The sequence below is a fragment of the Gordionus sp. m RMFG-2023 genome, chromosome 2, assembly GCF_954871325.1.
Source record: "Gordionus sp. m RMFG-2023 chromosome 2, tfGorSpeb1-WG-v2, whole genome shotgun sequence".
NCBI classification, from domain to species: Eukaryota; Metazoa; Nematomorpha; class Gordioida; order Chordodea; family Parachordodidae; genus Gordionus; species Gordionus sp. m RMFG-2023.
This window is the reverse complement of record NC_088776.1, coordinates 45,277,076-45,293,437: the sequence shown is the minus strand read 5'-3', so window position 1 is coordinate 45,293,437 and position 16,362 is coordinate 45,277,076. Positions and strand designations below refer to the sequence as shown.

The 16,362-nt window shown below is 27.5% G+C and overlaps 1 protein-coding gene across 3 annotated transcripts in view; it reads right to left on the bottom strand.

Annotated features, from left to right (window-relative positions):
* LOC135923559 (protein ECT2-like) overlaps window positions 1-16,362 on the bottom strand; it is a 47,277-nt gene that overhangs the window by 17,883 nt on the left and 13,032 nt on the right. For 2 of the 3 annotated variants that reach the window (XM_065458372.1, XM_065458374.1), the window contains exons 2-6: window positions 14,886-14,977; window positions 8,607-9,354; window positions 8,062-8,345; window positions 6,562-6,651; window positions 4,820-4,930 (exon numbers count right to left, since the gene is read on the bottom strand). In XM_065458372.1, coding sequence (XP_065314444.1) covers window positions 4,820-4,930; window positions 6,562-6,651; window positions 8,062-8,345; window positions 8,607-9,354; window positions 14,886-14,977 — 1,325 coding nt within the window. The remainder of the gene's footprint in view (window positions 1-4,819; window positions 4,931-6,561; window positions 6,652-8,061; window positions 8,346-8,606; window positions 9,355-14,885; window positions 14,978-16,362) is intronic. The other variant, XM_065458373.1, reaches the window with a different exon arrangement.

Genomic DNA, 16,362 nt, shown 5'->3' with positions numbered 1-16,362 from the left:
TCATCATTTATAAAAATGATCAAAACATTAGCTCCACAAAAAAAATATAATTTGCAGACAGACATTGGTTGCTAGAATTTCCCAAAGATGGGAGAATGAAAAGAAAGAAATCATTAAAAGTCTAATAGAACCATCGTTAATATGCACAACAGCAGATTGTTGGAGTGTCTATCGCCGGTAAACATATTTCCCAGCTCATTATTAAATTGAAAATTTTTAAACAAATGAACCTGAAATTTTGTTTACCACTCTTAAATGCCTTACTTAACGGGATTTAAGATAGGTAAATTAATAATAAATTAATCAGTATTTAATAATTCTAGGTTTATTGGGACAATTTTTGAAGATGAAAATATTTTGGCAACTATGCTTCATCCTTTTTTTAAACTAGATTGGACATGGTTGCAAATGGATGAAAATTTTAATTAAAAAAACAATTAATACAAAGATTAGTTGAGGAATTATCAAAGTCTTCAAATGAGTGCAAATTAACCTGTGAAAAAAACCAATAATTTAATATCCGATTTTTTTCAGTATCCCACAGCAGGAGATATGATTGTTAATGATTTAAATTCTGATAATCAACAAATTTTAAATAGTTTTTTCAAAAAAGAATGCCGAGATTTTAGTTTTTTTAAACAATATCCTGATATAAAAATGTTATTCATTAAATATAACATAACACCACAATCCCTTCCAGCGCTCCTGTTGAAAGACTTTTTAGTATAGCTAAAAATGTCTTTACAAATAAACGAGGATGTCTTAAACCAAAATTTTGAAAATATTTTATTACTGAAATCTAATAATTATTTATAATCATTTAATCATATATTATTATTTTATTAATGATATATAATAATTATTTATATTAATCATATATTATATTAATATCTAAAAATCATTATTTTAGTTATATTTTGATAAATGTGATATCGAGTCAATAAATTTTTTAGATCATTTCATGAATTTTCACAATAGAATCCTAATTTAGGTTTATTCAAACCTTATCTAAGAGTATAATAAAAAATGTATTTGTACCCAGATACATTTTAAATTGTATCTGTATCTAGATACATTTTAAATTGTATCTGTATTTAGATAACTTTTTAAAAGCTGTATCTGTATCTAGATAAATTTTTAGACTATGTATCTGTATCTAGATCCATTTAAAAAGTATCTTTTAACAACTCTGTTATAAATAAATCCGGTTTACTATATTTTAATATATAGACATGGCTTCGTGATAGCGCTCTTGCATATTTTTAGGAGAACCTTAAAATGAAGAGGATAAAATAATTTGTCGTCCTATAGGCGAATCAACCGTTATTATAAAATCCAGAGGAGGCTAAATAAATAATCGATACAAGTAATTAAGTCTGGTTATACTTTACAAAATTCAGATTATTACCTAAACCTGTAAATATGGATCTTAAATATATTGGTCGAGTCGAATTGATCTACCCACATTAAGAAGAGGGTTACAAAATATGTTGTCTAACCGCTAAATGGGACAATTTTAAATTGTAACATGGATATTTTTGAACGTCCGGAATTTATAAATCCTCATATGATCATATCAGGCTCCCAACCAGCATCAGTGTGGAAATAGTATAGGGTATACCATTAGATCTAAATGGACTTCAAGCATTGAAGATTATTTGGTCATTCCTACATCTATGATAAACTTTTACAATGGAGGTTCCATATAATCGTTCGTAAAGATCACATTAGAACGATATACACAATATCCTCTTAATCTTTGGCAGTATTGTATTCGGATATTTAGCATAAGACAACTCAGACTATTCAACTTCACCTAAATTTTGAAAATAAGAGCAAATAAATTAATTAGGACATAACTAAAAATCTCATGATTTTTATGTCACAGTTAAAACTAGCAGGTTATTGAAAACTTCCTCAAAGGCTACATCCAGATTTGCAAAATCTCTTATACAACCCACTAGATCCCTCGCATCAACATTTTATACAACTAATATGTTCCTACAATTCTTCCGTTGTCTTTGTCTCTATGGGTGTTCAAATTTCTGAACTCTCAGGTAATGTGAGCCTTATTGATCAAAGTTCACGGTAAAATATAAATATCCATGCTACAATTTAAAATTGCACGTTTAGCGGTTAAACAACATATTTTAAACCCTCTTATTAATGCTGATTCATATTTACAGGTTGAAGCTTATCATCATAATTTCATAAAGTATAATAAAACTAAATTACGCGTTGAGGAATATTCAGGTTTAATGAATTATTTAGCTCCGGTTTTTCTAAAAATGATATACCTATACAACGGCCATTTTTAACTTCTTTTCATGTTATTGTGACGTGATGTCTATTAATATAGCAACCAATCTTTATATAACTTTCACTTACAACCTTACATGGCGCGAAATATTTGAGAATGTTTTTAGGTCAAACGCCTGCCTATAGACCTGATATAATATCAAGGGATTTTAAAATTAAATTCGATTCATCTTTATCTGATATCATTAAAAAATAATATATTTGTGAAAACATTGGCATATGTTTATACATATGAACTTCAAAAACGAGACCTACCCCGTTCCGTGCTTATTTATTGTTTATAATTAGTGAGGAGAATAAATGAACACCCGTGTGCTGAAATACCGGATAGGCTTAACAATTCAAATATAGTTAAAGGTTGTTTGATTCATGGCCCGTGTGGTGTTTTAAATACTAAATTTTCTTGCGTGAATCATGGTATATGTAGAAAAAACTTTCTTAAAAATTTTCAGACAGATTCAACAAGGAAATACAATAAATATTTGCTTCTTAAATATAATGCCTATATCAATGTTGAAATCTGCACTTTACCTAATATGGTTAAATCAATTTTCAAATACGAGTATAAAGATTATGATTGGGCAAATATAGATTTTATTTAGATTCCGGCCAGATTCAATATGACTAAATTAGAACTCATCTAAATCGGTATGTTAGCTCATGTAGAGCCATGTGGCGATTATTAGAGTTCCCATCATGATCTTTTCCAAGCCATTACACCATTAGTTGTTCATATATAAAACTGTACCGTTATAAATATTCGTATCAGATCGGCGCAGATATTGGACTTAGAAAATAGATGCCGATTTTATACATATTTTATTTTTTTTATTTTTATATACATTTTTTATTTTTTTTAACTTCTCGTAATAATTCTTTTTACTATGAAAACTGTGAAGGAAGGCACTTACTATGAAAACTGTGAAGGAAGGCACTTACTATGAAAACTGTGAAGGAAGGCACCACTTATAAAATAAAAATGTTTTTTTCTTCATTTTTAAAGATAGAAGAAGTAAAGTATATTAATAAACTAATATATAAGAAGATTACCCAAAATTTTGTATTTTAGTAAATAAAAATCGAATTTAAATTATTAGCTTTGATATAACTTAATTTACTGTGATAATAAATTTATTATTTTATTTTAAAATCTTTTTATTTTTCTATTATGTAAGAAATCTGTAATTTAAATTTATTCTCTTATCTTTATAAAGAAAAATATCAAATATTATAATTTAAATTATTTTATTAATTAATTTTAATATTTAATACTTTTTATTCAAATAAAGATGGTTTGTTATACAGAAAATTTAACATGAATATATATAGTGTGCAAACATATAAATTTATACTTATTTGCATTAAGGCTAAAATGTGAAAATTCTAATCATCATTAAAAAAAATAATATGTAACATCTATTACAGAATTTATAGTGCAAGTACAACTAACTATATCATCTGAAAATAGTCACATTGAAAAAAAATAAAATACAACCAGATAAATAAGAACCATAATTTAAAAATATTTATACATTTTTAAATCATGCTTCTTGAAAAGCCATTTAATGTTGTAGTTGTTAATACGTTAAGCTTGCATATCAGATGTAGGTTCAAGCCATGATTAGAATACCTTATTTATTTATTTATTGAAATAAATCAATTTGATATAGAGGTCTGAATTGGACGGGATTGCCCGCCCGCCCTTATAAACGGGCAGGCGGGCGGACGTATTAAAAAATTTAAACTATGGTCGGGTGGGTTAAGAAATTTAAGCAATTTACGGGCGGGTTAAAAAAAATTTAAAATCATTTAAGTAAATATTAATAAAAAATTGTTCTTATGAACTTTTTTAAATATTAAAAATTAAAATGTCCTTTTTTGGTATCATAAAAACTTTTTTCTTAAAATAAATAAACTTTTTCATATATTTAAAACTACTTTGGTGGAAACGACAAGAGATTTGCCAAAGCTATCAAGATTAGCAAAAAAAATATTTTTGTAGAGATGTAATGCTGAAATTTTTTTTATTAGATGCTTAAAAAATTGAAATAATGGCCATAATTAAATTTTATAATAGCGGGCTTGGGTTAAAAATTTTTTATAAATAATGGGTGGGCGAGTAAGATTAGACTAATGGGTTGGCGGGTATATTTTTTGAAAACTATAGGCGGGCTGGGCGGGCGGGTTAGTTTTTTTAAAACATTAAGTGGGCGGGCTTATGGTCCAAAAACCCGCCCAATGCAGACCTCTAATTAGATATTACATAGTACATGTTAACACTGATTATCGGTGAAATTATGACCGTTGATAACCAAATTTTATTTTTCAGTAAGGCTATTCTTACCAAGAACCCCAAGCAAAATCATTTTTCGTTCTTGATCAGGGGAAAAATAGATATGGAACGCGTTATTGGAAAAATATTGAATTTTTGAATGTATAGTTTTATTTATAATTATTATCTAGGTGGTGCATAATTCCAAAATTATATGAAATAAATTACTCTGTATTTGTCTCCTTGAGCAGTTAACGCGATTAAGTGGGTGACTTTCGCACTATTAAATTTTTTCCTAACAGTCGCTCCCATATATTGAGATATGCATACCAAATTTGTCTTTAAAAAAAGTGAGGTATATAGAAAAATTGTTAATTCTTTCTTTCTTCTATAACTAATTTGGTAAAAAAAATAAAAGTTAGGGGAAAGACATAGCAGAGAACCATGAACAGACCCAAGCTTAAACATGATGATTATAATTAAGTAATACGTTTATATATCAAGATTTTATAATTTTTTTTATATGCTATCAATATTTTATTATATTGACATAAAATCATTTTCAAACAAGCTTATATGCAAAATATATTGATAGAGGCAAATAGAAAATTATATAATTTTTTATAAAGATACTAGGCGTAATATATATTTTTATTAGTAATTAATGTTTTTATTTTATTTTCATAATTTTTCATCATTTATTTTAAACATCACGTCTTTTCTTTAATCCTCATCTCAGCCTCCGTCCTTACATTAGAGAAGGCCATTTCATAATTAAAATCAAGTCGTTGCTTGTGTCCTTTATACAGTGTTTCTGAATTTATATTAAAAGAAAATGCCATTAATAATAAAATAAATTTTTTTATTTGATGCCTGACGAGAAAATAAATCCAATTTCTTTATGGCCAACTAAATTAAATATATGGCAAAGTTCGAAAATTTGAAGCATATCATGGTCATCTCTGGATACTTTGAGAACATTGTAATAGGAGCTTAAAAAATATTTATTACTTCATTCAGCTCCGAGTAATCGATCATCAGCAACTTTTGACCGAATCAAAGATAGGTGTTAAATTCTCTGGCAGAAGTGCTATTTAAATCAAGAATGAATTTTTACACTTCGAAACATAACAACGAATTAATCCCAATTGGCACGTCGAGTAAAAATCGCTGCTAAAATATGTAATTACACTAATAATGTAGATGAGGATGTAAAATAACAATTTATTGTGGGTAGGTAAGGAATTACTCAATTTGGTGCATAATCTGTGCCACGTGTTCGGACCTGGTAGATAAGGATGATAAGTAGCTTACTTTTGATTACATTTATGAAATGAAGGTCGCTATAAAATAGTAAGTCTGGTTTTATAATAAAATATTGTGATTAACTATTTACACCTATTTTTATGTAAAATATATATAATTCCTTTACAAATATTAACCAGGTGGTGTTGTTTTTTCTATTTTAAATCGTTCTCCCTTGTAAAATTGATCAAAGTTGGTTTAAAATCCTAAAATACTCAATCGAAGTTATGTCCCCAATTATCTTAGATCTCAAAATAAAATTGTTTTTATCATTTTTCAGGGAAGGGAAAATTTTAGGGCTTAGTGGGCCAGATTTTATTTAGGGCGCGGTTCAAAAAAAAATCCAAAATAATCAAGGCTCATTCAATCCACAAAACGTGTCCCTTAAATATAAATTTTAATTTTCTAGGAGAAGGCTGGTGTCCCCCTTGCAACTCCGTGAAAAAATATCAATTATCAATGCGTGAATACTAATGTTAGCTGGGCCATAAAAACCTGGGACAAACGATTGAAATTATAAACTCGACTTAGGTCTATAGGTTAACTCTGCAAGTCTCTAAAAATGGCAAAATTTATAAATAATGCCAAAAATTCTTCTTTCTTTTTTTTTAAGTTAATTTCGGATATAGGCATATAACAAATATTTATAAAAAAAAGTAAATTACCAATTTTAAGGTGTCGGTAAATTGCGAAAAACATAAATTTAATCCCCTCATAGATAAGCAGAATATAGGATGACGCACTTCAGGAATTTCCTGTAGTCAAAAAATAAAAGAATAAAAAAATATTAATTATTTATTTATCGATTGGATATTTATTTACACCTTTCCTAAATATACCATTTGAATTTTTATATAAAGAGAGATTCAGTATTATTGCCATATTGCGATTTTAAACTTATTTTTATCGTGTTTTACCGAACATTAACATTAAATCCTCTTTGCAAATCAATTTCCTGCATTAATCAGTCAAAATTTAACCACAAATCATAAAATGTACCCTATAGGTTCGAATTCAAAGAGATATATCAGCTTTCATATTGTTTATATATAATATACCGCCAGAATATGGAGGGTTTTAACTCCATAAAAATTTGAATTTAAATCGACCAAGATAAATCTTTGAAACCTTAAAACAAAATTTTAATTTTTTCCATAACCAGCCCAATTGTGACACTACTAATTCAAATTTTTTTTAAAAAAATGAATGGTATAATCATTATTATAATGTGATAAGATTTTCTGGAATAATGTAAAAATTCGGAATTTTCTCAATTTTCGATCATTTATGAAAGATGATTATTTTGAATTTTTAAAAATAATCTATGACCCAGAATGTATTCAACATGCGTAAAGTGCAGAATAGAGATCAACATGACTTTGCCTCTATAAAATTTTAAAAAAGTTTTGTCGGCTCCATCCGTTTTTTTTGAGCTTGTATTAATTTTTTATGAAGGAAAAATCATAAATGTCTGTTATTCAAGGTTATAAAAATAAAAATAATTGTTTGACTCTTTTTTCAACCAGGCTCGCCCGGATGGGATTTCAGGTCGCGCAAATCTCTGGTGCAGAGCGCCAACCCATGAATTTCAGACAATTTTGTAGCAAGCTTTTGAATTATCTTTAATTTATATTCGCTTTATTAATATAAGTTTAAAAATATACAAGCGTTCAAATACCAAAATTATCTGATTTTCATAGTGTAGGTAATGCTGAAAAGCATTTCCGGTAAAATAAGATTTTTTGAGATTTATAAAGATTGCCTTCGTAAATGATATAAAATTGAGATTTTCCGAATCCTCTATTGAGGATCCCGGATAAGTAATTATTCCGCTATCAATATTAATAAAATATATTGTACATAATTAATGGAGGGGGGGGGAGGGGGGGGGGGGGTTGAAGATGACGAGTAAATATCATTTTGAAAGTATAATAATATTTTATAGTTTAAAAACTTTTTTTTCTTGCAGGTTTATATTGATTTTATTGTATAATCTGGTAATAACATAAGATATAAAAATACCTTTTCTACCAAAAAAATTTAATCTAATATAAAATATGTGTACCCTTTAAAAATAAAACTACTTTTGGCGGACAAAATATATTATACTTGAAACTTTTTCATTTTAAAGTAATATTTTTTTTAAATCCGCATGTTTTCCGCACCGTAGTTATAGGTAAGAGCCGAGAAACATGGTAAATGAAAGGCGGAGCTATAAGTCTGCGACCAAATTTTTCCCTCAAAAGTTTATCGAAAAAATTTCCGCAAAAATCAGGTACAACGTAGAAGGGGTTGTTTCTATCGAAATCGTATGAGCGGCAAACGGTGTTGTTATCTTCGGCTAAATTTTGCGAATTTTTATTATAATTATATCCGACTTTTAGATGATCCGAGATAGCATTCGTTGAGGTTGAGGTGCAGTGGGGAAATATAGGGATACGGGTATGTTCTATTAATTTTTATATTGAATATTATTGGATAAACCGGATATTGGAATCAATATCAGATCTTATAAATTGAGATCCGGCAGGGTTTCGGCAGGAAATTTGTATCCGGTAACATTTCTAGCATAAATCAAAATCTAAGGCAATAAAAAAATAATAATGGATGATGTCCTTATATTCATCGCCTAAAAATAAAATTATCAAAATAATACCAGACTGTTTTAAAAACATATCTCGAAAAAATATAATGCCGCATCAATTTATACCTTGACCGGATGTACGTAAGGCCTTAATGTCAACGTTGGATATGGAGGAATAAAAACCTTGTAAGGCAATATCATTCGTGATGCCTACTTGATCGTCCATATGGCTTATATCTCTTATATGCTTAACATCGTTAAGATTTTCATCGCATAAACGCTTCCCTAATAAATTCTCGGACATTTCTTCTTCGACCGTTTTAGAGCGAGGCAAGGAATAATCGAGACTGCTAGCTCTCAAGTTATTAAAATTGTAATCATTAGATAGATTAATATTATTAGTTGGATTAAGGTTCGAATTAGGATTAGCGAGGAAGTGTTGGAAGACTGGGGGTAGTCTGGAAGTGGAAAATCGTCGGAAACCTTTGAGAGATGATTTCCCCGAACCAATGGATTTATTATTCGCGATATCATAATTACTCAAGCTTGCGGGGCTCATATCAACTTGTTTGAGATTTATGTTATTATGGGAAGTTTCCATCAGTACGCCAATATTGTCTCCAGTGCTTTTATGATCGCCAAGGAGAAAATTAGGATTGAGCGGGCCCAGTTGTTGGTCGTTGAAAGCAGGGATGGCTCTTTTTTGAGCTAAGGCATCAAAGGCTGAGGGCGGAAAGCGTTTACCCATAGGTGTATTATAGTTTGGCACCCCTCCACCTATTCCTCTTCCATCACCAGTATTTTTGACCAGGCCTACCAAAACATTGTCGCCAAAGTCTTGGGTATCGAGAAGGCCTACCGACAAACCGAGATTCTAATGTTAAAAAAATTTATATATTATATATAGATAAGATCTGCAGACTCAGTCCTAAGACTGGCCTGGGTACACAAACGGGGTCGTATTTTAATTTTAAATATACCCGTGCCGGGCCTAAAAACTTTTAAAAAATACCCGGGCCGGGCTGAATATTTTAAAACGAAGTATCTAAATCGCCATTATTATAAATTAAAAATAAATAATATAAAAAAATATGGGAGGAAAATTTATTAACTTAGGTAATTATGATAAAATATTTTAAAAAATATATGAATTAGAGGGTTTGTGGTGCTTATGGCCATATAAAATTAAATTTAGGGAGGCCCAGTTAAAAATTATAGCAAGCAATTGCCATAAACATATCATTCTTATCCTCCCAAGCAAAATTAATTTGAGTGCAACATTTTTAAAGACCTTCCTGTGGCAATAAAAATGTCGATGATATTGCTCTCGGTTATGCTCTTGATAATAACATATTAAGGATTAGGTAACCGGTATCTCTAAAAATAATGACTTAACTATTTAAACTAACCATTGGCTTATCATTAAAAAAATAATAATAAATTTTTTAAACGTTACACCACTTATAAATTCTCTTTAATCTTTCTTTATTCCCTTCCTTCTTCTTATCGAATAAAAAAGAAGAAGACGAATGAATGGTACCATAAACATTAACCCATTTATTATTCTATTTTTTTTTACCATGGTAAACTTTATTAATTCTTTGATCCATAAAATAATTCATGATTTGATAGCTTCAATCTCAACTCTTTTTTAATGATTATATAATGAAGCATAACTTTAAATTAATTTTCCAATCCCTCTTACATTATTACGATATTATACAATCATAATTAAATTGTGTATCATTATCACATTGATCAAATAAACACATTATGAATGTTATTTAATATTGTAGCATATTATGATATTATTGATATACTTATTATTGATATACTATAGAAACTATATATTTTAAAAAAAATTTGAAGTTCATAAGAGAAAACTCAAAATGGAAAATGTTATCTTTTTAATTTTTTTTAGGTAAGTTTATTATATTATCAAATAAAATTTAGATTACATTATAAAACAGTTATAAAATGTAATTTAAATTTTAGTATAATCGTACATTCACAGTTAACGCAAATTATCTAAGCGAATTCGCAATGTATTAACGATCGATCGCAACGAATTTACATTGACAGTTAGCCAACAAACAACAGCGGATCGATGGCAATGAATTTCATTCATAGTATAAATTTCTGCGCGAAATAAATTATTTTTCAATAAGGTTTCCTCAACTTTAAAATTATTAATTTTTTTTATAAATGATAGACAGGAGACTAAAGAATTTAATGATATTAAAAGGAAAGAGGGCGAATTTTACATTCTCCTTCCAAAACTCTTAAAAAATTATATTCAATTTTCAACTATACCCGAATGACAGAAGTATTTATTTATCTATCTATAGTTATTTTATTATAATTAGGACATATTTTAATATAGTGGGATACATAAAGTCATATTTATATATCACACACACTCGTTTTATTAAAAATTATATAAGAAAAACTTATGGTTTGTTAAGTATCATTAATAATTAATTATTAAACAAATTTGGATATTTAAGAATAGGGTGTGGTTACCCAGGCGTAGTCTATTCATTCCAAATGGATTTAGATGGCTTCTTAATTGTGCAGTATTTGCCATCAATGCTGTCCACACGGTTTGGCAAATTTCAGTTTCCTTTAAAATCCATGGCTGTCCTCTCAAATCAACGAGAGTAGGAAGTGTGTCATGAGTTTGTAGAAACTCCCATTTTGAAAAAATAAATTTATACTGTGAATTAAATTCGTTATGATTGATCAGCTGTTAGTTCAAGGCGAATTCGCACTAACTGTGAATGCAAATTCGCTGAGATCGATAGGCTGTTAATTCACGCCTATGAATGCAAAGCTATAATACTTATTTAGTAATTCTGATATATATCGCCTGCCCGTGCTATAACTAAGTGGTAAGATCATATCAAGGCGTTCTAGCGAGCGCATAATGTTAATAGATGGGATAGTATTATAAATTAAATATTTGGAGATTTTGGGCGTTTGCAAATTAAATTTGTTTACCGCCTGCTTATTGTATTAATTGCAAATTTATATATCCGAAATTAATAGGTTAATTATGTGTTTTGAGTATATAATCCTAATGATAAAAAAAAAAATTTTTAAGCCGGAGTGATGTCGGAAAAATCAATGATTTAAAAATCGGGTGGGAAATGTTATAAGCATAAGATTGTGGAAAGATTGTAAAATTTATTAAAAAACAATCATGACCATGTTTGAAAATGAAATTTTTTATAAGCATTTTCGCCAGGCCCCTAAATATTCGGTCTCTGGTATTATAATAACATCAGATTACCAACTTTACCATCCCTGTAGAATCCATTTGTAATTTTCAAGTAATCATAAAAACTTTAAAAAAACAGTTCGATAGTCAGCCATTTTAAAAAAAGACCATAAATGGGAATGAAATTGTTCCCCATAATCCGCCATTTTTTTCTTAAAATTAATGATAGTCACTCTATGGAGGTTTTACTGGTATAGAATAATAAAATTAGATTTGTTTTAGTAATAAAAAAACTGTTTTTTATTAGTTTAAAAGTCCCAATTTTTAATATATATTTTTTTAAAATAAATAAACCATTTTAGTTTAAATATTTTTTTAATAGCCAATAAATAATCATTATAATGTGCTAGAAAAGTGCGTTTTCTTCTCTAAAAAACAATTTTTGACTTTTAAAACTCAATTAAAATGAATCAAACAAAAAAGAGCATCATATATAAATAAATTTTTTCTTAAAAAAAAATCCTTTTAATCATTCATGCATTGCATCATATATTACTTTTACTTCTTTAGTTGTATAATTCTTCATTGACATAATTGATATTATCATTTAAAATTTAAGAAGAAAAAAGGGATATTAAGCAACTTCTGTGATTAAGGCTATAATCAAAATTTTAATACTTTCCTTTTACTAAGTGTTATACTGGTGTATACTTTTTTTTAAAAAAAATAAATACCATCATGCCAAAAATGCACCAATACCATTTTTTTGTTGATACCGTTTATCCCTTAAAATTGAAAGTATCAGCTGATATCGCTACCAAAGTATCGGAAAAGGAGCATCTTTGATCATATTGCAATGACTAATTTTATATGATCCCATAAACGGAAAGGCCTCTTTCCCAAAATTTCAGTGTTGTTAAAAGCTAATTTTAACTAAAAGTAGCGCGCTATTGCTACCGTTTTCAAAAAAGTGCACTACTAAAGCTACTTTTTACGCTACTTTAGAATTTTTTAAAAAAAATTTTCAAGTATCTCTATTTCCGCAAATAAAAAATATGACTAAAATTTCAAATATATATGTAATTTTTTATATTGCATCTCAATAATAATAGAAATTTCCATACTTCCCCAAGTCGAGCGACGATAAGAAAATATAAGCTATTACTAAATAATCGTTCAACACTAGCAAGCAATGTAGTATTAAATTTTATAAATATTTTTTTTATATAAGAAAAATCAAAAATATTTATTTGAGTATTTTTAGATTTAAAAAAAAGTCTGAAGGATTTTCAATGGTATTACTATTTATTTCAAAATAATTATCCATAGTAAGTGGCGTTTTTGATCTGGTTAGGGTCAGTCTAAAATTATATAATTATAATAATGAAAGTGAAAATAAAAATTATGTAAGGGATAAGTGGATAGCTATGTTTGCCAACTAACCATTTTATCTATTGAGGGATTGAAATAAGTTTTTTTAAGCACATTTTGATAACATTTATAAATATATAAATAGATGAGTGATTAATTTTAAGTATGTTTAAAACCCTGATAATAATTTATAAAATATTATCATTAAATAGATGAGTCTGATGATAAAATAAAATGTTAATATTAATTATTTATTATAATTTTTATTTATAATATAATTCTTGAATAATATTTATGGCCAATTGAAACCTACCATATTTGGACGGGCCAGAAACTCAATCACATAAATTCATCCTGGCTCAAAAACTATTATAGATACAGCTTTTATTCAAATTTTATTTTAAAGATTAAGGATTGTGCTACACACATATATATTAAATTTGTTTGGTTGGTATATTATTTTTAAATTCCCTCGTTGAAGTTACTAGCCTTGTTTGATAAGACCTTCAGGCACATCTTAAAATGAAATACCCTGAGTTAATTCTTTTATGTAGATTAAAATATTTTGCGAATTCAGGAAAACGAAATTCCATATTATCATCATTTTTCAGGGAAATTTTGTCGATATAATCTATACCAAAATTATCTTCAATATCCAACATTTTAAATTATTTTGAAAACTTGATTTATAATGCAGATTCTAAAATATAAATTCAATTTCAAAACCAAATAAAATAAAAAGATTATGATTTTAGAATTAATTATAAATATATTTTAACAACTTTTATGTATATTAATTATATAAAATTGATAGTAGCAAAGTAGCGCTACTTTCTAAATTAGTAGCAAGCTACCGCTATAGCTATTTTTTTTAAAAGTAGCGCTTTAAAGCTATCGCTACTGAAAAAAGTAAGCGCTGCAGAATTTAAAAAAAAATCTATTGGAAAATATTGACGGTAAACAGAAAACCATCCTTCATTTTTTTATTGCTCTACAAATAATATGCATACATTTTTAAAAAAAGGTTAATTTCTAAATCCTATACTTAGTTTACATCATCAAGCGTAATCAAAATGGTGAACTTCCATTAGTCCTGTTTTAAATTGTATATTAAACATTACGATTGTCAATCTAGCGCTTTAATATTTCATGTCAGTGGCCATATCTATGTTTAATCTAGGAAAATAGGTCTATCAGTGACATTTTGCTACTAATATTTCCCAATATTCATAAATAATGGCTAATAAATAACGAATACAAGGCCAAAATAAGAAATACAGTTTTATAAAAAAATCTCAAAAGGACCACTTATAGATTAAACGGCTATCATCTCATTCTCAGTAGGTGAATAACGGCCTTTTTATATATCTTGATTGGCCCTTTCAGGTCGGCTGTTTTCCCACTCTCAATTGTGACCACACTTTATTGATTCATCGTATTCATACTTTTATATTATACCTTCTATTATATAGCTAAATTATTTTTCGTTATACAATTATTCCGAATGGTGAAAAAAAAATTATTCGTCGAAAAATGGAATTTTCAATATTCGTAAATATTCAACATGTTCTTTGTAGAACTTTTCATTTATTTTTCTTACTCTATTTCCATTTCTATTAATAATTTTAATTTTAAATATTAATTTCATTTTTGATTATATTTTGAAAGAATTTGATTTTTCAAATCAAATATACGACGAATCGATAGTTTGATTTTTGGTGCTAATATAAATAAGGAAATGCATTAAATATCAATTTAAAGAAACGAAGTTAAGACATAGTTTTAATAAAAAAAAAAATTTTTTAAAGTAATACCTTTATAGTTCTAAGTAGCTTGGTGTCATTGTGCAATTCGGTTCCTAAAAGAAAAATGTGAAACTTTTGATGAGCGCAGGGAGAAGATTGATCTAACGAAGTATAAAAATATGAAGAAATAAGTTGTTTTTATTAAAATAAGATTTTATTGTAATATAAGATTTCCCAAATTGTAGAATGCCACTAAATCAGCCGAGAAAAAAAAACAGCTCGAAATTTATCTCAAACTGTTTGAAAAAAATGATTTTCTTTTGCCCAAAAATCTTTGAAGATCATTTAATTTGAAGATTTTTTTAAAAAAAATCTAAATCATTTTTTAAAAAATTTGTGATTTCATATTTTCATATCACCTAGTGTTGTTAAACGGCTCAATTTGAGCCAAATTTTAAAAACGGCTAACTCAATATTTTATCCAGAAAAATATTATGCAAGCCTAGATTTGCTCAGCTCATAGATGGCATATAGGATTGAACATCTATTGGCGAAATCTCGACGCTTAGCAATATTTTCCTGGCTATAATGTTGAGTTAGCCGTTTTTTAAAATCGGCTCAAATCGAGCCGTTTAACAACACTAATATCACATGATTATTTATTTATATATATATTTTTTTACATTTGGAATTTTGATTTGATCAAAAAATTGTAGCATTCTCAAAAACTCTGAGATAAAACATTTGTTTGAAGAGAATTTCAAATTCTGAAACATCCCGATTAACTATGGGTTTGTTATTAATTACAATACAAATATATATGATATTTCAAAATCTGCATGTCTCAAACCCAACATTTTCCAATTTAAATTGAGCAAAAATATTTTTTTCGCTAGAGTAAATTGGATAGAAAAATTTGTTCTAGGACAAACGTTTATCTTTAAAAAAATATAATTTGAGTTTATTAAAATATAAATGATGTTATCCTCACAAGCATTTAAAGATTGTAAAAAAAAATATGTTAGGTTTTTTTTATTGATTTTTTTTTAGAAGAGTGTGTAAGTCTAGGGTAATGATATGTAAAGTAAGTCCACTTGCTAAACAAAGACCAAAATTTATTAAAATGGAATAAAACCCAATTATTTTTTAATTTATATTCCACGTGATCAGTTTGATCTACTATATATCATCCCCCTAAGGATAGAAATACTTAGTTAGCTTTAGAAAAAAACATGACCCTTACTGGATTAGAATCCAGAACTCTATAAGCCACAAATGCTACTTGTAAACATCAAATTTTTTTGAATATAAGAATAAAATTATCGCTATCTAATATTTTAATAAAACACATAAAAATCAATAACGTTCAAAGCTATCTAGGTATTTTTCAAAAAATTTATTTTATTATTAACCCATATTAATTATCAAACTTTTTCCGGTGAACTAAAATGCTTAATTTTTTGAAATTATATTTATAAGTCCAAAATTCATAATAAAAATTACAATTTTTTTTATTTTTTAAGAAAATATATTAAGCAGTTTTAAT